Below are 21,898 nucleotides of genomic sequence, written 5' to 3' on the forward strand. Positions count from 1 at the left end.
CTCGTACTTGCTTTCTCGTAAACTTCATCGTCTCATCCTTACCACACGACCAAGCCGACAGCCAGCACCCCAGCCAAACCGATGGCCCATCGCGACACCACGGGCAAGCTTGCCGCCGCCCCTTCCTCATCCCCGTCGTTCCCAGGCGGCCCCTTCGTCCCCGGCTCGAAACCGCCCCCGCTGCTGTCGCCGTTCTTGCCGTCGCTCCTGCTGCCCGGCGATAGGTACAGCGACCCCAGCTCCGTCAGGCCGCCCTCGTCGTCGAACAGCGAGACCGCGTCCCCCGTCCACGCGTTGGCCTTCTCCCCCTTCCGGAACGCGCCGAACCACGCGTACCCGTCGACGTAGCCCAGGCCGTCCAGGTAGGGCAGTGTCTCGTTCATCATGCGGAGCGTCGCCTCGTCGTCCTGTTGGGGCAGGGCCATCTCGGTGATCCAGAACTTCAACTCGGACGACGATGAGGAAGGGGTTTTCTTGTAAAAGTCGCGCAGCGTGTCCAGCCAGCCGGCCAGGCCTTGGTACGCGCCGTACCAGTGCACGGCGACGAAGTCGGCGGGGCAGCCCTTGTCCCGGTCCAGGTCCCAGCACGACTCGTTGAAGCGGCGCAGCCAGTCGAGGCCGCGGGGCGAGCCCGTCACGGACGGGTGGCTGATGTTCCAGGTGCGGCCGTCGCCGTCGTCGCCCGAGCGGAGGGGCGCGATGCGGTCGATGTACGCTTTCGCCGCGTCCTCGGGCTCGACGGCGCTGCCGCCCGAGCCCGTGTCGCCGTCGGGCTCGTTGAAGGTGAGCAGGTGGGTCGAGGACGGGGGCAGCCCGTCGAGCTGCTTGCGGAAGTCGTCCTTGGCCACGTCGTCGGTGCTGTGCACGAGGGGCAGGAACTCGACGGCGCTGGTGTCGTTGACCTCGGGCGCGGGCCAGAGCGACCAGGTGTAGTACCACGCGACGGGGGACTCGGGCGAGAAGAGCAGCTTGTTGTCGGCCTTGTGTGCGTCTTGTTGGTACGCCAGCCCGCGCTTGGATTGGGCTTTGTTGTTGTTGCTGTTGTCTGCAGCGGCAACAAGAGGGAAAAAAATTACATAACAGAGGGGATAGGCAGACCATATAGGTCGGGTAGTAGTGTAAAGGTCGCATAGTGGCTACTTACTGACGAAGCAGTTTCCACATACGATGATATAAAGGGCTATAGATGGAGATGGACTAATGGCATCGTAGGATCGCGTTTCACGATCATATAGATATGCATAGCCCATTCGATATATATACACCAGAAAGGTTACCCATGTATGGTTGGCCGCTTCGCTAATACTTGGATCTTGAATTCCATGATCCTGCCAAGTCGTGTTCCTGGAATTGCCCATGTTCCCTTTGTCGCTAGGGGGTTTGGAGAGCCATGACGTCACCGGACAACTCATATGCCAAGAGTCCAAGACACATCGCCCCCCAGCGACACTCGGCCAAGAAGCTCTGGAGATTAGCCGGGTGGGCTTCAGAACGACAGATTCCATCATCGCGAAGGCTGAAATCCATCGTCTCAATGGTCTCAGCGGCCCGGCCGATGTATAGCAATAGCATCGCTCACTCAAGTGACATAGACCCCCAAACGCACGCGCACATGGCAAAATTTTCACAGAATTTATGAAGTAGGTTCAATTTGTCTTGAATATATTAATTAAAGTGCATCTAATCTATCCAGATTAAATCTACGTCTATGGGGTATCGTGAGCAGAAGAAGGTGCGCGACATTATCATGAAGTCGGTTGTCGCTTTCTCGGACCCGAGTCCCATTTGCATGGATCGCATACGTGCTATTATAATAATCACATAGTGTTGCGCCATCGTTCGGTGCCCGATCTGGGTAGCCTACGCGAACCCTGACCGTGAACAGGGTCGACATAGTGCGCTGTGCTTTTTATCTCCCTTCCTCTTCGTACGCAGAGGTACTTGGATTGGAGAAAGACCGCAGAGCAAGGTCAATACTGGCATAATCGTTCTTTTCGCGTGAGTGCGTGAGTGCGAGCGATCATTCGATCACTCGACTCAATGTTTTTTTTTTTTTTTTTGTTTTTGTTTTTAAGGGTTGCTGACGTAGCTCCTGGCCCTTCTCAGGTCATCGTCGTCGGTATCATTCTCGCGGACCGTCGAGTTGCGCCCCTGCTGGTGCTGCTTCTCGTTGTTCTCCTCGTCACCCGAGTAAGCGTACTTGCTCTTCCGGCGGATGGCCTCGCCGTACTTCCAGAACAGGAAGGGGATGCCGCAGCAGGCCAAGCTGATGAAGAACAGCAGCGTGCTGGCCCACTGGTAGCCGAGGCGGTCGTACATCTGCTCCGTGAAAAGCACGACGGCGGCACCCCAGAAGGATCGAATGAAGGTCTTGGCTGCGAGCGCCGACGCGGCCTGGTGCTGGTAGGTGTCGACCAGGTAGTTGTTGGCCGAGTTGTAAAGGAAGATGAAGCCGAAGCCGACGGGGAAACCGCCCAGGGCGGGGCCGACCCAGATCAGGTGAGGGTACGACGTCCAGGCGAAGATGATGAGGCCGATGGGAATGAACCAACAAGAGCACATCATGGGGATCAGCCGGAGCTCGGCCGGGGGGATCCTGCCGGCGTAAGGCTTGATGACCTTGAGGTAGTGCTGGTTCACCCAGGGCGAGCACATGGCAGACGCGATCACGCCCACGGCGACTGGAATGAACATCAACCCTGTGGTGCCGGCGGAGTAGCCCTTGCCCTTCTGGAAGATGATGGGGTAGGCGACGAAGAACATGTAGAGCAATCCGTAGAGAACCGACATGTACAGGCTGATGAGGAACACAATCAGTTCGCCAAAGAGGAGCTGGAATGGTCGAACCAAGAAGATTCGCAGACGTTCCGACAACGGTCGCAGGTCAAGCTCCTGTTCGGTCACGAAGTCCTTCTTGCCGGACTCCTTCCTCATCTTGGCCGCTCGCTTCTTCAGGATGGTGGGTGCGTATGTCTCGGGCACGGTGAAAGAGATCAGAACCCAGACCACGAAAGACATGATGAGCTGGATCCAGTACAGCCATCTCCAACCGGCAGCATCGCTCAGGAAACCACCTACAAGGGGTCCGATGGCGGGTCCGATGAAGGGGGCCGCGGAGAAGGCTGCCATGGGAATGCCTCGCTCCTCCGCATGCCACAAGTCTGCAAGCGTGCCTCCGACCAGGGTCATGGGGGCGGAGAAGGCAATACCATCAAGGGCACGGAAAACCAGGAGTACTGCGGGGCCCTTCGCGACGGCGCACGGGATGATCCAAACCACCGCCAACAGTAGCGTGCTCGCGTATAAGATTCGTCGGCCGTAGATTTCGGAAAGTGGCGCGAAGGCCATAGGTCCTATGCTAACGTCAGCCCCTTAATCCACAGCAAGAGTATCAATCAGAAGAAGTACATACCGACTCCAAATCCCACAACAAACAAGGTGATGGACAGAAGCGCAACCTCTTCGCTCACGTGGAACTCATCGGCCACGCCTACAATGTCTGCGGTGACGACACTGGAAGCGAAGGCGACGACGAAACATGTGACGGCGACGACCATGGTACAATACCACTTGTACAGCTTGCTCCAGTTCTTGGGGTTCTCTGGGTCGTTTTCGACAAAAGTGACTAGCTGGTAGTTGGTCTGTCCATTTGGCTCGGGGGGCCCTCGATAGTGCCCATGGCGGTTTCTTCAAGATATTCGTTGAAGTTTGCGTCGGCCGAGAGAGTTCTGTAGGGGAGGGTGAGATCGACATCGGGGCCGACGGCGCTCCTCCTGGACTCCCTCGTCTTGGTGCGCTGGGGCGCATCGGCCGCGTCGACGGCAGCGGTGCTGGCGCTGGAGCTGGAGTCGACGACGGCGGGCTCCCGCTCGGGGATCTGTACGTGCTCCATGGTATTGGGTATTATTGTCTTATCAATATCCGGTGGATAAGAGAAAGGAGACAAGAGCGTCTTGATTGCGTACGACTACACGATGCCAAACCATGGACGAGAAGGGGGCGGCCTTCTCTCTTTTAAATGTTTTCTCATTCTCGCCTACGGCCTCAAGGTCTCCAGGGGGCGAGGGACCACCCCTGCGGGACTATGTTGATCTAGGTCGACTACCGACTCGCTGTCGAATCAGAGGGCCAGGATCCGGCTGGGAGAGCATGGTTTACAATAGTTTGGTCAAAGGTCACACCAGAATTCAAGAGCCTCAAGCCTCGAGCCGACGAGGGCACGGCCGATAGCGGGGATGGTTCGGCGTTTCGCGACTTCGCGCCTTCATGAAGGTGAGGGAAGATGCGAGAGTGAGAAAGGTGAATAAAAAAAAGTCCCACAATAAGGGTCGTGCCAAGGCTTCTGGCTGAAGTTGCGATAAAAGATTGCAATGCGGGTTGCGAGATGGCTGAAAGCTGTCGCACGTGGAAAGTGACGTCTTCCTGATTTCACATCGACAACATGATCAACGGATCGCGACTCACGACGAAGGACGGGTGAGGAGAAGAGTTGGGCCACGGATCAACATACGGCAGGAGGAGACGTCACTTTGCCATTCCTCTCAGACAGATGGGGAGAAGATTGGTGAATGGATGGCATTCCCGTCGTCGGTCGGCCATGCGAAAGCTCTGAAGACGGAGAGATTTTCATTTCAGGAAGCAAAAGGTTTTCAGGGATTAAAAATTCGGGTGGATCGAAATACCGAAGCCTCCCGAGTGCTTGGCTTGGGGGCTCCACCGCACCACCAGCCATGCCACGATTCCACGAACCACTTTAGCCCTACAGCTGTACTACTAGCCCAAGCTGCAAAGCTGTAGCCCAGACCACTGGCCGAACCGACTGGGTTCAATGTTGGCAGTTTCTGGTGTCCAATCGAGACGAGAGCCTTGAAGACGCTCCCAGCTGGCCCTGCCTGGGTAGCCTTGTTTCAGCTGGAACTACAGCACTCTACCACCTACATACTACTACATGTATACCTATCTACCAAGCTATCTTGAGCAGCAAGTCGGGCTGGATTGCCGCGTCCTTTGCATCGCGAGAGCCAACACATCTGTGTTTCACAACGTACGTACACAGGTGAACTGTAATGTAGCGCCAAGCAACTGAAACCTCCTCTTCCAGTGGGACTTGGTGCTTGCTCTTCTGGTCCCCGATGTTCACAATGACTCGTACCTAACCGTGGGCCTTCCGTAGCCCCGAAAGAGCGAGCTAGAACTAGGCCTAGAAGCCTGCACGCAGCACATACATAGCAGCAAAGCGAGAGCCATGGCAGCCAGTCACAGTCACAGTCGTTTCTGGTCATGATCAGCGGGTGTTTTCCAGGTTTGACTCTACGTACGTCGAGGCAAGTAAAAATCCAACCATTGACGATGTTCACGAGCGTCGCCGTACGCAGTTAGTCACTAGGCAGGGCTGTTATGTAGGTACAGGTGATCAACCACAAAAAGGGGCACATTTTCCCGGGCACACCATACCGCGATACTGGTTCGATGCTACCACCTTTGCAGCACCATGCACACGCGTCTTATCGGTGAAATACTGTTTGTTGGCAGGTTGGGCCGCAGCACACCGCTGCTACCTGGTCAGCGCTCCCCATCTTTTGCTGCAGCACCTGCGACCTTTATGAGCATGTCACATGTAGGTAGGGTCCTGAGGGGAGCTATATACATTTGGTGTGCCCAGAGTTGGTGATGACTCGGAATGCTCAGCGGCCACAAACTTGCGCCCTTCACCAACGAGATGAAGACGCGCTGCGCCTGAAAAGCCGAAACTACTACTAGCAGGTGGGATCTTATCGCCGTTATCATGTACTTAGTAGTCCATCGTGTTGGTGCACTTTGGTGCTGGGTTGGGGCCAGTCTCGGGCACTTCGGTGGAGTCGACATTTCTGACGTAATCCCGAGCCAGGCCTGATCTCCTGATCGGATTCCATCCTCCCAAGTCTAGAACATACCTACTCATGCTTGCCCAAACACAGCCTATAAATCGAGAGTATTCGGCACGCGAAGCCCCAAATCCTAGCTGCTGTCAGCACCAAGCCATTTTCTTGTTGCTATGGCTGCAACCGCCGTACCGTTGCGTTGGTCCAGGACGACTCGCTTCGGCGATAAGCTAACACGAGCGAGACAGGGACAGGGACAGGGCAGCAAGAATGATGAGTGTTTATGCATGTAATAAACATTATTACCTGGTTATGTGTCTAGGTCTAATAAGTTCTAAATTTCTAATTCTCCAAGATGGTTCTACGATTGCTTCTCTTCGTCGAATTCCTTTGCAATCTTGGCCATCTTGGATAGCTCGTGGTTATGATTGTCCGAGAAATCTTCATTTTTTCCGGCGGCAACCCATATGGTATTCCGGAAAATGGCCCGCACATAGTGAAAGAAGACGAACATCCACGTGATGATGAGGAGGATGGTCATGATGGCCCCCACCCATTCCACAGCGGTACTTTCGAGACTTTCCCCAATGGTGATGGTTGCGATGGTAAAGCCCACATTCGGGAAGACAAAGGCCCACCAAGTCAGGGAGAATTTGAGCTCCCTCCAGACCTGCAGGCAAGCCAGCGTGGAGATGCACCAGAACCACAGGCTGAGCGACCAGATAAAGATGCCGGTCAGGGTGGCCAGCACCTTCAAGATCTGCACCGTCATCTCTGCGTCGCCCCAGTAGCCCTGTGCTGTTGGGAAGCTCTTCGCCATGCCGATCAAGGCTAACGCCGTAAAAGCCGGCGGGCCGACAGCAATGAACATACCGGGTCGCGACTGGGTAGCGGGGAAGCCGAATTCGATCATCCGCCTGCAGTACAATGCGTACATGCACAGCGAGATCAGCATGCCCAGACCCTGTGCGGTCACGCCAGCGACGATCATGGGGACCGCATGTTCCGGGGGTTGGTGGCCTGCGCCAGCGGAGGCAATAGTCCCCGAAAGCATGAAGGGGAAGATGGGAAGATCCCATGCAGGTGTCATGTCTGCCGCCTTGAGTTTAGGGGAGGTGAACAGCATTGTGTACTGGCCGACGGCGATGAACCAGCCGACGGCGAAGTAGATCCAGAACAGAACCCGAAAGACCACTACTAACCACGGGCCGCATTCGGGTATACCGTATCGTGCCATGCCGGCGATAATGGATGCCGTACTAAGCTGGGCCGTTGCCAGGAACAGGCCCTCGGTCGGATCGGTGACGGACTTTTTGAGCGAGCCGGGAAACCGGAGGAAACGGGTGACCATGCACGTCGTGATGAAGGAAAACACGACGAGGTCGAAAATGTAGACGGCCTTGCCTATTGTCTGGAGGCCACGGAAGTTGAACGGTTGGGTCTGTTGTGCGAGTAATAATGATATGCCGCCCGTCGACATGGGAAAAGTGAAGTTGGCCCATGTGAAATGCTCTAACCAGTCCAGGAATCTGACCTTCCTGACCCGTTCCAGCTCCTCGTTCCTGGTATCGTCGGAGTCATTTGGACTGTCGTCTTGTTCGTTACGTCGTCGCCACATTTTGTATAGATGGCTTGGTTATCGTTTAACCAGCTCGATATAAAAGGTAAGGGTATAAGTTGTTGTGGTTGGGCAGTGGGAGGGAGTTGCGGGCAGCTGCTGGGTATATCTATGAACCAAACGGTGGCACGATTGCCGGATGACAGTGTACAGATACAACAGGATTTCCTGGACAGGAGTCGATGATAACATATTCATCTCTCAGAGGCCCGGGTTCACCTCGATGTTGCAAGTGGAGCAGGTTCCCAGTAATGGGCCCGCAGAAGGACCGCTGCAAAGGGCAGTCATCATGGGTAAAGGTTTTCGCCCCATAATATGGCCGTGACTTTTGGGATGTTTCGAATGAGAGTCGTATGTACAAGACGGGCAAGTCTGGCGATGATGAAAATGAAGGGATTTCCGCCGAGGCAACGTGGTGCCGGAACAGTGGCTGAGCCTCGTTTCCCGCCCAACCGTACCAACACATCGGCTGGACGTTGGGTTGTTGAGGCAAGGATAACAAACAACCCGGTACTGGCTGGCTGACTGGGCTGCGACTTTCGGACCCGGTCGTCGTGCCGGTGGCTGCCCAGCGCGCACACAGCCAGAATTTGCTCTCAGCTTCGCGACTCGAGCGTCGAGGGCGACTCCCCACAATTGCCCGCCGCTATGCAGAAATGTACATACTTGTAGAAAACACGGTGGAGGTCGGAGCAGGCCGGGGCCCAGCGCTGGGTTCACTGACGTCTTCCAGGAACCCGCCCCAGATCGATTTGTCTCCGTTTCTTGACCCAAAAACCCTGGCACTCGGATCAAAACTCTGAACTGACGTACCGATTTGTAACTGATACTGGCTGCTGCAATCTGTGACGACATCGGATGTGCACTGTCCAACCACGCCGCAGGATAGCGAAAAGAAAACGGCAGTGCCTGCTAGGTTAGCAGGTGAGAAAACTCCAGGATCACGGCACGTTTGCCGGGTCGGGTTCCTGTGCAATTACGCGAAAGTCTAGAAGCCAACACGAATGGAGAGATTGTATGCTGGCAATGCTCAGGGCCCGCCTTTTTCTGTTCCGGCATCTGGCTCCCCTGCTTTAGCTGGTGCAACATGGCAATCGAAGCCTTTATTGTACATACCAACACGCGCGTGGCGCATGGGTAGGGGCGGAATCTCCGAGCCGTCGCGAGTCCGCCCGGCCAAGTCTCGTGGTGATTGGGCTGAGCCTCGCTTTGGGTTTGGACGCTTGCCTGGAATCGTTTTGGCCTCTCGTACGTTGAACGGGCCGGACGGCCAAAGAACGTGGAAGCCCCGCCAAGAATCAGTCCACGGTCACGGTGTGTGTTGAGCCCGTGCGGGTTCCATCACACCACGCTCCGCCGTCGGCTTCCAGTATCAACTACGTATCGAGACTTGACCGTGATAGCGACAACGTACGACCAGTCCAACGCTTCCATTGCATTCTGCATCTTGAGGCTCATGATGCAGGGGCGAAAGCAATACACAGAAGCGAAAAGAAGAAGATGGCATTGAGTAGGGGTTCTCGCAATATCTGCGCCAACTGCCCTCTTCAAATGCACTCATATGCCAAGGAGGGGCGGCTAACAGACTGATGTCTGAACAGTGCCGCGAGTGACTCGCCCTGAAGCTGAGTAGCTGGCCGTCTTGTTGTGTAAGTAGGTACCTAAGCACCATCCCTTAGCACGTGAGACGTACGATCAAGGTACTGGGCTGGCACGACCGCTGGGTCTAGAGTCTTCGATAGATCCTGTGGGTTCACGGCAAGAGTCACCGCTCAATATATTGGAGAGATAAGGGAAAATAGAGCAGAGTGCCGACCACGATGGAACAGTCGATTTCTGTTTCCGCTCACCGTCGGGTACCTGCCGTCCTGCCTCCCTGCCCAGCGTGTCCAGGTAACATCCCTCAGCCCTACCCGTTGCACTGTCCGTGGGGGGGGGGCCTAGGCGGCCTAGGCGGCTTGCTTTAGCGTTGGGAGGGCCGAAAAGAAAGGTCCGTTTGGCGATGCTACAAGCTCATTGGCTGGCTCCCTGTCCATCAACTGGGGCACCTCCCGATATGTCGACTCAACCCTTTTTATAATCATGACATTATTCGATTCGCATACCAAGCAAGGTTTCAAACTAGGTATGCATCAATGCCTTTTCCTCTAGGTGTGCTATCTGTGCATTTGTTAAGCTTTTGCCTGAGGGAGGGCCTGATGTTCATGTTCGAATCGAGAAGATCAGCACGGAATGGCAATGCCTAACAGGGCCTAGCCAGGCCTTGCAGCGACTTGCAATGGAATACCCCTGCTCGGTCTACACCCCCGTTCTCTTGCCAGAACCTCCTTCCTTGGCAGCCGGCATGCTAGGTTGATCGTACCGATCGTGCTCCTTCGTCTATCCACCACCAGGAAGCACACTGACGCCCACTCTGTTGAGTGGTTCCGGTCCCCGGGCTGCTCCATTGCAACGTGGCTTAAGTAACGAGGCTATATCAGCCGTAGGCGGATGGGCGGACAGGCCAACGGTCATGGTATATGCATGTTCTCCAGAGGTTGGAACAGTGATGTGGTAAGAAATACCTATCTATCATTGGGCGATGAAAGCCGGGATATATGCCAAGCTGGTATGTTGCTCATGTCTCTAATAACCTCTACACTCACGCAAGGAAGGACTAAGCCATCACCACGGCGAGCAATGGTTCTCGTTTGTCGAGTCTTATGCTCGTGAGCAGCTCAAAGCTCAGGAGGGTACACGATGATACGATCGAGGTCCGCGCCTTTGTAGTCCACGCCGTTGCTCAGCCCGCCCACGGTGATTGTGTTGCTGGACCCCTCCTCGAGCGTCAAGAGCAGCGGCGTCGACAGGATGATGCCCTTGTGCGTGTCGCGCTGGAACAGCGTTTGCACGTTCGCCTCGTCGCCGTTCACCACCACGCTGCTGATACGCCGGAGCTGCCAGGCTCCCTTGATGCGGTCGGGCGAGCCGCCAGCTAGGTTTCCATCCGTCAGTTACTCAGGTCAGGGTGGGAGGTCGGAGAGAAGGATAATGATTGTTTGGAATGCTTACGTTGGTCGCCGAAGCCCATATCATCAGTATCTGAAGCAGGACAAGGAAATGTTAGTCGATACTCATGACTAGCAGGGGACTGATGATCACCGACTCTGGTAGTAGAATGAGACCCATTGTGGTTTGCCCGTGCCCTTGATGCCGCTGAAGGCGACGGTGCTGTCGTTTCCGTAGATGCCCGTCAAGATGATACCATCGCTCGCAAAGTTCTATATCCCAGTAAGTCAGTGGCATGAGAAAGAGCCAAATATCCCCATAGATAGGGAGGGTAACACTTACTGCTTCTTGCTTAAACGCGTTACCATTCGTCGTGGCATTTTTTCCAAAGTATGTCTCGCCTTTCACGGGTTTCCAGTCTCCGGTCTTACTATGTCAAGTTTAGTTTGTCGGGCACATAAAGGCAGATGGCTGCTATGCAGATCGCTCTCGGCTTACACGTCGAGATCATAGACATCATGCCACTCGATCTGGAGATCCTTATTCTCGTCGTCGATTCTCATGGGCAGCCATATGTACCTGCTCTCCCAGAGCGAGTTGGAGTCCCACTGGAAGCAATTGTGTCAGTCAGTGCGCAACTGTATCACCGGGCGGTCACGTCGAGGAGATTCCTTACCTGATCGCCCAGATAGAGGTATGTTGTCTTCTTGGTGCCTCTGATAGTCAGTGTGTACCCGGACTGCGAGTTGAATCCCCTAGTGTTGAGGGGCGCCACGATCCAGGGCTGGGACCAAGGGCCGGCCAGCGAATCGGCACGGAACGCCACGACATCTACGCAGACACCCATATTGTTAAACTTGCCGGTACAATCGAACACACACTCGGTGAAAGGGCCTGCGTCTCCCGTTTCAAATACAAGATTCGGCGCGGGGCCGAAAAGTTGGATGGGTTTCGGCATAGGGGGAAAACTTACTATTGGGGCGATACCCCGTCTTGTGGCTCATAAGGGCGTAGTAGCTGCTCTCCGTCTGCACGATGCAGGGCGCCTCCAGGTCATATTTGTCGAAGCGGTGCACGACCCCTTCGAGCGCGCTGACGCCTTCATCGTACGCCGCGATGTAGACGTCGCGGGCCTCGCGGCGGTCGCCGTTGGAGTACAGCGCGTAGGAGCGCCCGTCTTTGTAGTCGGTGAACAGGCCGAAGTCCTGGGACCAATTGCCCAGCGGCGACGTGGCATTCGCGAAGGTGTAAGTACCCCCTACCCTCGGGCTTGTAGCTAGCCCTTGAAGGAGGAGGCCGTACGAGGAGTTGTCGGCGTGCCACCACATCTGTGAAAGGGGTTATTTCTAGAAGGAAAGGGGTCTAGGCCTTCGCAGTGATGGGTTATCCAAGGGGTGGAAGGATAATATGGAGTAATAGATTCTGTAGCGTACATGATATTGGCCCCCGCTGTACACGACCTTCGGCCTTTGGATGATCATATCGGGAGAGATATAGGGGTGGCCCTCTATCGGTTCTAGACCGCGATGTCCTGTCAGTCCTTCACCACGAAGCTCGGCCGCCCGAGGACGACTCACCCAGTGCCAACCCGTGGTACGCCCAAGTCGCCAGGTCCTCCGAGCTGTAGACGCTCACGCCTCCACCCTCCGTCTGGCCCTCGACCTTGTACTCGCCAAACCACCAGAACTTGCCCGTCGCATCGTCGAAACTGACGCTCCCAGCGTGGGCGCTGATTAGATTCCCGTCCGTGTCGTGCCACCGGGCGCCGGGTACAATGTACTTGGCCGTGGCTAGCACAGCCCAACAGCATAAGACAATGAGCCGGGCAAAAGTGAACCGCATCGTAGTAGCCATTACCGCCCCCCCGTGTGAAGCTTTCCAGACTGCTACGCCGCGTTGTTGTGGTATTTGTATCGGGTTTTGTATCATAACAGTCCAGGGGGTCCAGGAATTGTTTCGATTAAGCAACTTATACGTACTTACCTAAGTATTCAAGGTGACGATTGGGGATAAAGGAAGACCTCGCCATCTTATAAGCGAGGGCCGGTGAGGTGCTGTGAATGCGACGCCAAGAAAACTACAAGCGCTGCGTTCTAGACCAGACCGGGTCTTCGTGACAATACCCTCCGTGGCGGACCACAGGAATTCCTCCGCGTGTTTGAACCCCCGATTCCTCCCACCGCGGTTAAGGTGCTCATGATGCGGGGTTATACTCGCTTGAGGAATTGGCCTACGTCAGGTACCTGCACCGGGGCGACTATCTAAGGCAATCATACGACCCAGTAGCCAAGAAAACTCACGGTCCATTGCGGTCCAATTTGGACTGGGGCGCGACGTTCACGCATTAGGTGGTCTCCAATTGCATTGTTCTCCATTGTATACTCTTGAGCTGAAGCACACCAAGGACACCTTACCAATGCTTTGTTTACCAGCCCTAGTGCCCAACTACTGCTAACTTCTCGTACACCATCTGCCGCACCTTTTGCACCGTGTCCGTTTCCCAGCCGGCAGCTTCAACACTAATGCGCCCAGCCGTAGCGGCTTTCCTCACGATGACAGCATTCTGCACCAGCAGTGTACCCTCGCCCATAAACTCGGTTGATAAGCCGCTGTCGCGCAAGTCTTTCCTCAGGTTGGCGAGACGAAGATCTCCGACGTGGAACGGAGTAACTGAATGACTTGCTGTCAGACCTGCGACTGTCGCAGGAACGTCAAGCACGGGGCTGTCTTCTGCAACCGTCAGGCGACCGACGAGGGTGGCGATCTTAATACCACCCACGTCTTGCCACCGGAGACTCTTGACCAGAGCAGGCGCAAGATTGACCGTGTACGCGTTTGTATCCGCCGAAGCATCAACAGATGTTCCGATGTCTGGCTTGAAGATGTCAATCGGATTTTGTGTGACGAGCTGGGGAAGATCAGCGGCAAGCTCGTCTGTTTCCTCGGGGCCACCGCCGGTGAGAATCAGTTTGCGCGGTTGGATGAGTGGTATAAGCATATGTAAGCTTCGCTTGTCATGGATGCCACTGAAGTCAATGAATGCAATGTTGAAGTTGACTGTGAACTTCTCCGTCGTAACAGCAAGCTTGTAGGGACCCGTAGAAGTGTCTTCTTCCTCGTCCGGGACATCGTCTAGCTCGCCGACCAAGGGGCCATCGACGACAACCTTGTCGTGATCATCCGACGCATTGCGCTCCAACTTCGGTCGCTTATCGGAATTGGGGCCCTGGCCCTTGTTAGGGGCCGCGTCGGCCCACTTGCGCTTCTGACCCAGGTTGGCTTCCGCGTCATTCTTTCCAGTAGGCTCTCCGTCGCGGGTGTCCTCCTCTCGCTCTTCTGCTTTGACGAAGTCTTCCAAGCGGATGAATTCACCATAGTCGTCAGCACGCCTCCGCTGGACTGGATGAGGAAACATGGCATCTCTTCCCGTCTTGCCTCTTACGTCGTAATCGTAGACACCCTTCTTTTTCAGGAGAATGTTGGCGCCGAGATCTTCGTCAGCCAATGCGGCCTTCCTTCTCGTGGCCCTTCCAAGGGTAGTCGCGACATTCAGGGCTTTGCCCTGTTGATGCGTTTCTGAGTCTTCCGATTCAGTAGATGACTCGGAGGAGACATCATCGACATCGAGTGATGACTCCAGCGCGGTGCCTGCGCCTGTTTGCACCGTATCCTGCAACTGGCGTTGCTGGGCAAGCCAGAATCTGTAGATGGCGAGATCATCGCCTTCCAGTGGTTGTCGAAGCGCGTTTCTGGTTTCGGCTTCTCTCCCCTCGCCCCGTACTTGAATCAGGGTGCCATCGGCACCAACGCCTGTTCTGCTGATATCCGCGCCTTGCTGCTCCTGCTCAACGACGGCATCCCTCCACCACCTGTAGAACGTACTGGCGAGAGCTGCGTTACCTGCAGCCGGCTGAGCGGGGAGTCCGGTCAAAATGAGGAGGTTCTTCGGGTCTGCCACAAGTGCTCGGAATGCGTCCCTCGAGAAACCCCACTCAAGACTGGAATCGCTGGCCAAAATAACCTTGCCAACAGAGTCCTCCCCATTCGCCTTGGGCGCAAGAAGCTTGTCCACTTGGCCCTTTCTGTCGAGCAGCTTCAGGTACTTGAAATCAAAGGGACCGCCTTGCTTGCCTGAGTTCCCGCCGTCTCCTGTTCCGTTAGTCTTTTTCGAGCCATCTGCCACGTCTTCGAATTCTTGAACGATTCGTTCGTCCATCCACTCGAGCATGCTCCTCGCATATTTCATAGTACTATGAATACTGCGTCCGGCAAGATAGAGACCAGCTGACTGAAGCTTCCCGCCGGCAACAGCATTTTTCCTCCAGGCATGCTCCATAAGGTAGGCGAGCTCTAATACACGCGCGCTTGAATCTACGGGAATAAGGACCACTCCGCCATTGGCGACACATGATTGTATTGTCTCGAGGAGCGGTTCATCCCTCTTAGATCTCGGCAGGGCAGGCTTTGTTGCGCCCTTGCTACTGCACACAAGGGCTGTTGGCTTCCGTAGCTGTTCGATTACCTCGGCACCACCGCCGCCTGCTCCACCCAGCCAAGCTGCGCCAGCGTAGACATTTTCACGTCCTTGATTCCAGTCCACAGCGTATACTATCGATTCCAAACCGTGCTGTATGTGCCATATTGTCCCGCCTAGCGTGCTGCCTGAATTGTGGGCGGTGATGGTAAGACCATTCAGGGGCGGCGAGAATGGCGAAGCGAGTGGCTGATGAGGTTGCGAGTACTTCAATGCGTGGATAATGGAGAAGTATGTCGCTATCTCATCGTGTGTCGGGGGCTGAAGGAGGATATTCGATTCGGAAGAGGAAAGCTGGGAATTGTACGAATACGAGAGTTCGTCTAATGAATCTTTGGATATGGTTGTCGCAGCCAAGGGCGTGGATGCGTAGAGCTCTTGGAGGAGTGTGCGCCCTAACGATATGACTGGTGTTGTCGCATAGACCGGGATACGAGTGAATTGAGGGATATGCTTGCAGCAATGCGCGTATGCGCCGAGGTGGGATATGGTCGCATGCGTGAGAAGAACGAGGGACAGAGTTGGGACTTGTCTGAGGCATCACGGTCAGCATAGATGTACGGGAACGGGAGAAGTCCGAACCCACTTCTCAAGTTCCTTCAGATTGTGAAGGTCGAAAGACTCGTCCCAGCCAACGTCAACAAGGACTTTGACGCCGCCGTCAAGCTCCAAAATGGACTGGACGGCCGCCGACTCGGACCGCGCGCCTTGAAGTGAAGTGAAATTGAACATGGTGGGCGAGGCTTAGTTTCTGGGTTCCGGTGGTCACTTCGAGATGGAGCTATACGTTGTTTGTTGGTTCCGAGACGAGATCGCGATGATGGAACGGGTGGGATGCGACAGTGGCACAAGCCACTGGCATCAAATCAAGAACAGCATAGACAATTATGCAGAAAAGATAAGAAGAAGAAGAAGAAGAAGAAGAAGAAGAACAACAGTCAAATCAATTCCGGTTATCTGGATGCGTGCCAGCAGTCTCTCGCCAGTCTTGAAGGGGTGGTTAATGTTGCGAATACCAAGCTTGCTTGCCCTTCCTCCCAAGAGCACTTTTTGCTGTCGTGCAATGATGATGAGCAGGAATGAAAAGCCAAGCTAAGCAGCTAAGCAGCCAGGTACGCGGTCGCGCCTCTTGCTGGGGCTAGCTCTTCAATGCTCCAGTTTCCATTGCTGGTGCTGGCTGCACAGCTTGAGCTCGGCCGGCCTTGCTTTTAGCGCAGTCAGTCCCCCTGGTTCCCTGGAAAACGACCCTTGCCAGGCAGCTGCTGCAGGCCGGTCCATCCTCTGTAGCCTGTAACCTTAGGTGATAGGCCAGTAGAGCAGCGCAAGTGGGGCAGACACCCAGAGCCCGGACCTGTTACCGTCGGAAGGGAAAAAGGCTGTCGGAGAAGGATGGCCCATGGGCGCCGCGCCGCCTATTGGAGATGTGTCCCCTGGAATAGAGCCTCGAGGTACCTGGAACGCCGGATTTAGCTGCAATAAGTACGGACGCTGCTAGGCGCCAGAGTGGCCAGTTGGGATTTGCCCAATCGGCGATGAGCATAAGACAAAAGACAGAATATCTATATCTACATAATCCCAACCTCGACCGACTGTGACCGCCTGCAACCAAGTCCACCTTTTCCTTGACTGTGAATATTCCATGCTTGCTGCGACTTGCTGGCCATGGGCAGCGTGGTGTATTTATGATTTGGCACATTGCAGACAGGCGTCGAATTGATTGATCTCCTCTTCCGCACCGCCCACTACCGACCAGCATAAGCCTATAGCGATCGCATCGTCCCTTTCGCATCCCACCCTACGCACAACATGGCCGACTATTCCATGTACCATTCCCTGGGACAGGGTGAGCAGCTCGACCCCAACGATCCCAACCGAACGACTCGGCCCGCACCACCCCAGTTCGTCCCTCCAGCCGCCCAGCAGTACTATTCCGGCCAAACACCACTGCAGCAACCTATGGGAGCTCCCTCTCCCCAACTTCCACAGGGCTATGCGCCGCCACACGGTCAAGACATGTACGGAGGGCAGTCGCCGCAGCAGGAACAGGATCTGGCCTCTCAGATGGCAGGCCTCGGCATCGCGGACGGGCACCAGGCCGGTGCGGGCAAGAGGAAGAAGAAGGACAGGCACGCCTTTCACAACGTCGAGGCACCAGCTGGATCGTCACAGGCTTTCAATGGCATGCCGCCTATCGGGACCCCCGCCACCCCCTTCCTGAATGCTGATCCATCTGTCCAAGGTGGCGGTCAATTCTTCGGCTCACCTGCGACACCTAACCAATTTGCGCCGAACAGCCAGTTCCCCGCGCCGGTCAACTCGCCTTACAACCCAACGGCGGCGGCCGAGTTCGCTGCTAGGAATGGAAGCCAGGACAATGGGCCACAGTCCGCCTTCGTGCCCGCTTCGGGCGGCGGCCAGGTCTCTCCAGATGATATCCCGAGTGTGCCAATCTCGAGAGACATACCTCAACAATTCTACTTAAATAATGTATATCCCACCTTCGAGCGTCACGTGCCTCCGCCGGCCAGTATCCCTTTCGTTGCCTTCGACCAAGGCAACTCTTCGCCCAAGTTTACCCGTCTGACCATGAACAACATCCCGTTCAGCGCCGAGGGCCTGAGCTCAACCGGTCTTCCTCTTGGCTTGGTTGCTCAACCCCTTGCCAAGCTCGAGCCTGGAGAGCTGGAAATTCCGGTCCTGGATTTCGGCGATGTTGGACCACCACGTTGCCGACGATGCAGAGCTTACATCAATCCGTTCATGATGTTCCGTGACGGCGGCGCCAAGTTCGTCTGTAACTTGTGTACTTATCCCAATGATACCCCTTCAGAGTACTTCTGCGCTACAACGCCTCAGGGTGTGCGCGTGGACCGTGATCAGCGCCCTGAGCTGTGCCGAGGTACCGTAGAGTTCCTGGTGCCAAAGGAATACTGGACCAAGGAGCCTGTTGGCTTGAATTGGCTTTTCGTGATTGACGTCACACAGGAGGCCTTCAACAAGGGTTTCCTAGAAGCGTTCTGTGAGGGAATCCTGGCAGCTTTATACGCCCCCGAAGGCAGCGAGGACGAGGTAGACGAGAACGGAGAGCCCAAACGTCGGATACCTAAGGGAGCGCGGGTTGGATTCATCACTTATGACAAGGATATTCATTTCTACAACTGCAACCCCGCATTGGAACAGGCGCAGATGTTGATCATGCCCGATATCGAGGATCCTTTCTTGCCCCTGAGCGACGGACTTTTTGTCGACCCCTACGAGTCCCGAGCGGTCATCAGCTCGCTACTCACGAGACTCCCTACTCTCTTCGCCAACATCAAGAACCCTGAACCAGCTCTGCTCCCGACGCTGAAGTCGGCGGTGGCTGCCCTGGAGAAGACCGGTGGAAAGGTTGTCTGCTCGCTGTCAGCTTTGCCGACATGGGGCCCAGGAAGACTCTTTATGAGAGATGACGGAAAGCACCCAGGCGGTGAAATTGACAAGAAGCTTTTCAACACCGAGCACCCCGAATGGAGGAAGGTTGCTGAGAGAATGACTGCTGCTGGTGTTGGCATTGATTTCTTCTTGGCTGCACCATCCGGTGGATACCTCGACATTGCTACGATTGGGCACGTGGCATCAACAACGGGCGGCGAGACCTTTTACTATCCCAACTTTGTGGCTGGCCGAGACAACGCAAAGCTTTCACAAGAGATCAAGCACACGGTGACCCGCGAAACCGGATACCAAGCTCTGATGAAGGTGCGCTGCTCCAATGGTCTTCAGATCTCAACCTATACGGGCAACTTCATCCATCACACGATCGGAGCAGACCTCGAGATTGGCGTTATCGACGCCGACAAGACCGTTGGGGTCACGTTCGGCTACGATGGCAAGCTCGACTCGAAGCTCGATGCCCACTTCCAATGTGCTCTGCTATACACTACTGCCTCTGGCCAGCGACGCGTGAGATGCCAGAATGTCATTGCTAGCGTCAGTGAGAATGTGCGAGATTGCCTGAAGTTTATCGACCAGGATGCCGTCTACACTATAATAGCCAAGGAAGCCGCAAACAAGCTGGCGACTTCATCTACCTCGCTGAAGGATGTTCGGTTGGCGCTCACAGAGAAGACGATTGACATTCTGGCTGGGTATAGGAAGAACCACGCCATACAGTCGCACCCACCTGGACAATTGGTTATGCCAGAGAAGATGAAGGAGTTCGCGATGTACATGCTAGGTCTGGTCAAGTGCCGGGCCTTCAAGGGAGGCAACGAGAGCTCCGATCGCCGGGTTCACGAGATGCGCATGATACGATCCATGGGTGCCGGCGAACTCAGCCTCTACCTGTATCCCCGCATGTTGCCGATCCATAACCTAGCACCCGAGGATGGTTTCCCGGACGAGAACGGTCATCTCAAAGTGCCACCTGCTATCCGGACGTCGTTCTCCAGAGTCGAACCTGGCGGCGTGTACCTGGTGGACAACGGCCAGCAGTGTCTCCTTTGGTTCCACTCCCAGACTTCTCCCAACCTCCTGGTCGATCTTTTCGGAGAGGGCAAGGACAGTCTCAAGGCACTGGATCCGTACAGCTCGAGCTTGCCGGTGCTAGAGACACACCTCAACGCGCAGGTGCGCAACATCATCGAGTTCTTGAAGACGATGCGGGGATCCAAGGCACTCACGATCCAGCTTGCGAGACAGGGCATCGACGGTGCCGAGTTCGAGTTTGCTAGGATGTTGGTCGAGGACAGAAACAACGAGGCGCAGAGCTACGTGGACTGGTTGGTGCACCTCCACAGAGGAGTGCAACTAGAAGTAAGTACCCCGTTCCTCCCTTCGTATTCTTTGTCATTTTAGCTTCCGGGGCCGGCCGATAGCTAACACGTCTCGTCTCACAGCTTGCTGGCCAGCGCAAAAAGGAGGGCGATGACAATGGAGGTATGATGTCCAACTTTGCAGGGTTGCGGCCACAGTACTGGTGATTTTCTAGGATGCGGAGGGCAAACGAGTACGTGAATGATCCACCTCATGAGCCGTGATAATAAAAAATAAAACCGGTGTACAAGCAAGACCTGTGTTGTATTCGTAAGACCATTGTCCCCCACCCCCACGGGCCTTAGAAGGAAAGGGGTGGTTGTTGCAACCGAAAGCCCACAAACGAGATTGCAGTGTCCCGAGTTGCAATGCAGTGGTGCCCAGCCCCGCCCCCCGATCCTATCATGCATGCTATTCATCGTAATACGAGCAGGAGATGTACGGATCCATGACCTGAGCCCCGCGGAGATGGAGGAAGATCAGTAATCCGAACATACCGGAGCCATCATTGTTCAGAAGGTACTCAGATACCGAAACCCTACCACTTCCTATTGGTCAGATGTGTGGATGCGATACTTTGTCAAGATTTGGACTGCAGAATCGACAATGCCTAATCCCTGGGCGGCAGCAGGAGGAAGAGCTGCTCGACCATCCATGCATGTGTGGCGTGCTGCTGACGCGCGGAACTTTGACTATGTTTGGCCTTTAGCTCCTTTGGCCCTACCACCTCGACTTTCACCAGGATTTACCCATAGGGTCTAGACGTACGTTGGGAAGTGCGTTTCTATGGGGAAAGAAGAAGCTCCAGTAGTGCTGAGACGGTGGTGGTGATGGTGAAGCAAGTGGACGGCAGCAAGGGTACCCCATGGCGGCAAACGGCCGATGCTGCGTGCTGGGCGTCACCCTTTGGGTGTCAACGCCGGCCGGATCAGACGAACACTGCATGGGAGAAGTCCAACAGGTGGGTGCCAGAAGCGGGGGGTGGCGTTCCCCTTCGTTTCCTTTATCATATGCAATATCTCGTTGGGATGGTGGCCAGCAGGCAGGGCGTAATTCCGCTCGCGTCCATTTACGAGCGGAACCGGATTCACGCGAAGGATTTCCTTGTCGCGTACATGCTTACGTATGCTTACCTCCATTGGACTCGGGCCGTGTCGACAGGGATGCTCCTCCGGGCTCAAGTTAGGCGCGGTTCATCTCGTGTAGACCCCTGAACGAAGTTTTGTCGTGTGATGGCCAAGCTATGACCGATGTTGTGAGATGTTTCTTATATTGGCACTTCACTCTTCATGCCAGTTGTGTTTAGTCTGTGCTCCAGTCTTAAGCATTGCATTGCTATATCGAGCCCCGTCTTCTAGTCAAGTCAACATATCCAGACCTAATCTCGACTGTATCTCGAGACGATGGCGATGATACCAGAAAGTCTTCATTCATACAACACAGGAATAGTAGGCATCTGGCTTGTCTTTGAATAGAAGCACCGAATACTTTGATGTCCTCTAGTCAGCGGTGGGCAACCCCATGCAGGGCTAGGGCTGACTGTCCCATCATATTCAATTCCATTAACAAAAATTTGCCCCCCAGGACACGGCAGCCAACTGCGGTTGGAGTGGTGCTATACGTGATACCGAACGACTGTGACTTTAAATGGGTCCGCGGAGGAACATCCCAGCAAGCGGATCGCGTTCCGGAATCTGGGTTCCTACAAGTTGACGGACAAGCTCAAGAGGCTACGGTAACCACGACCCCTCTCTTACCCGTAGAACATCATGTACAGGACACACAAACGGTCACTGGTCACAGCCTGGGGGTATGTTGCAAACACTGTGATGTACTGACGCTCGTCTAGGTCCTTGTCCTGAGCGTTTCGGTGTGTAGTGGCCCGGTGTTGGGACACGCTTAGGCGGTCATAGGGTTTCAACAGCATCCACGGATCACATGCGACTATTGCAACCCCTGAGATGGTCATCCTATGGTAGTGAACTGGGAGAACCAAGATGGCCTTCAACTACTACTACCCTAGAATAACACTGGCACGTCCTGGTCAGACCGATGTGGCAAGGACACCAACTGTCATCTCGATGCGAATATGGGTTACCCGAG

The 21,898-nt window shown here is 55.2% G+C and overlaps 6 protein-coding genes across 6 annotated transcripts; 1 reads left to right on the forward strand and 5 right to left on the reverse strand.

The window, feature by feature from the left end:
• Nucleotides 1–38: 38 nt before the first annotated feature.
• Nucleotides 39–1,281, reverse strand: PG986_000952 (uncharacterized protein; the record flags this gene model as incomplete). The annotated part of the gene is made up of 2 exons (XM_066837174.1): nucleotides 39–1,045; nucleotides 1,278–1,281. The coding sequence occupies 2 exons, from the start codon at nucleotides 1,279–1,281 to the stop codon at nucleotides 39–41; spliced, it is 1,011 nt and encodes a 336-aa protein (XP_066706067.1).
• A 789-nt stretch (nucleotides 1,282–2,070) lies between these two features.
• PG986_000953 (uncharacterized protein) lies at nucleotides 2,071–3,892 on the reverse strand (the record flags this gene model as incomplete). Its single annotated transcript, XM_066837175.1, has 3 exons — nucleotides 2,071–3,353; nucleotides 3,413–3,629; nucleotides 3,752–3,892. 3 exons carry the CDS (start codon nucleotides 3,890–3,892, stop codon nucleotides 2,071–2,073), a joined length of 1,641 nt encoding a protein of 546 aa, XP_066706068.1.
• A 2,330-nt stretch (nucleotides 3,893–6,222) lies between these two features.
• On the reverse strand, nucleotides 6,223–7,479 carry PG986_000954 (uncharacterized protein; the record flags this gene model as incomplete). The annotated part of the gene is made up of 1 exon (XM_066837176.1): nucleotides 6,223–7,479. The coding sequence occupies one exon, from the start codon at nucleotides 7,477–7,479 to the stop codon at nucleotides 6,223–6,225; it is 1,257 nt and encodes a 418-aa protein (XP_066706069.1).
• A 2,717-nt stretch (nucleotides 7,480–10,196) lies between these two features.
• PG986_000955 (Arabinanase/levansucrase/invertase) lies at nucleotides 10,197–12,309 on the reverse strand (the record flags this gene model as incomplete). The annotated part of the gene is made up of 9 exons (XM_066837177.1): nucleotides 10,197–10,453; nucleotides 10,531–10,560; nucleotides 10,625–10,739; nucleotides 10,810–10,897; nucleotides 10,966–11,075; nucleotides 11,144–11,361; nucleotides 11,441–11,795; nucleotides 11,901–11,983; nucleotides 12,045–12,309. 9 exons carry the CDS (start codon nucleotides 12,307–12,309, stop codon nucleotides 10,197–10,199), a joined length of 1,521 nt encoding a protein of 506 aa, XP_066706070.1.
• A 592-nt stretch (nucleotides 12,310–12,901) lies between these two features.
• On the reverse strand, nucleotides 12,902–15,733 carry PG986_000956 (cleavage and polyadenylylation specificity; the record flags this gene model as incomplete). Its single annotated transcript, XM_066837178.1, has 2 exons — nucleotides 12,902–15,533; nucleotides 15,588–15,733. The coding sequence occupies 2 exons, from the start codon at nucleotides 15,731–15,733 to the stop codon at nucleotides 12,902–12,904; spliced, it is 2,778 nt and encodes a 925-aa protein (XP_066706071.1).
• A 1,074-nt stretch (nucleotides 15,734–16,807) lies between these two features.
• On the forward strand, nucleotides 16,808–19,962 carry PG986_000957 (transporter sec24; the record flags this gene model as incomplete). The annotated part of the gene is made up of 2 exons (XM_066837179.1): nucleotides 16,808–19,795; nucleotides 19,879–19,962. The coding sequence occupies 2 exons, from the start codon at nucleotides 16,808–16,810 to the stop codon at nucleotides 19,960–19,962; spliced, it is 3,072 nt and encodes a 1,023-aa protein (XP_066706072.1).
• Nucleotides 19,963–21,898: the final 1,936 nt, after the last annotated feature.

The sequence above is a fragment of the Apiospora aurea genome (assembly GCF_038362705.1).
Source record: "Apiospora aurea strain CBS 24483 chromosome Unknown utg000001l_segment0_segment0, whole genome shotgun sequence".
NCBI classification, from domain to species: Eukaryota; Fungi; Ascomycota; class Sordariomycetes; order Amphisphaeriales; family Apiosporaceae; genus Apiospora; species Apiospora aurea.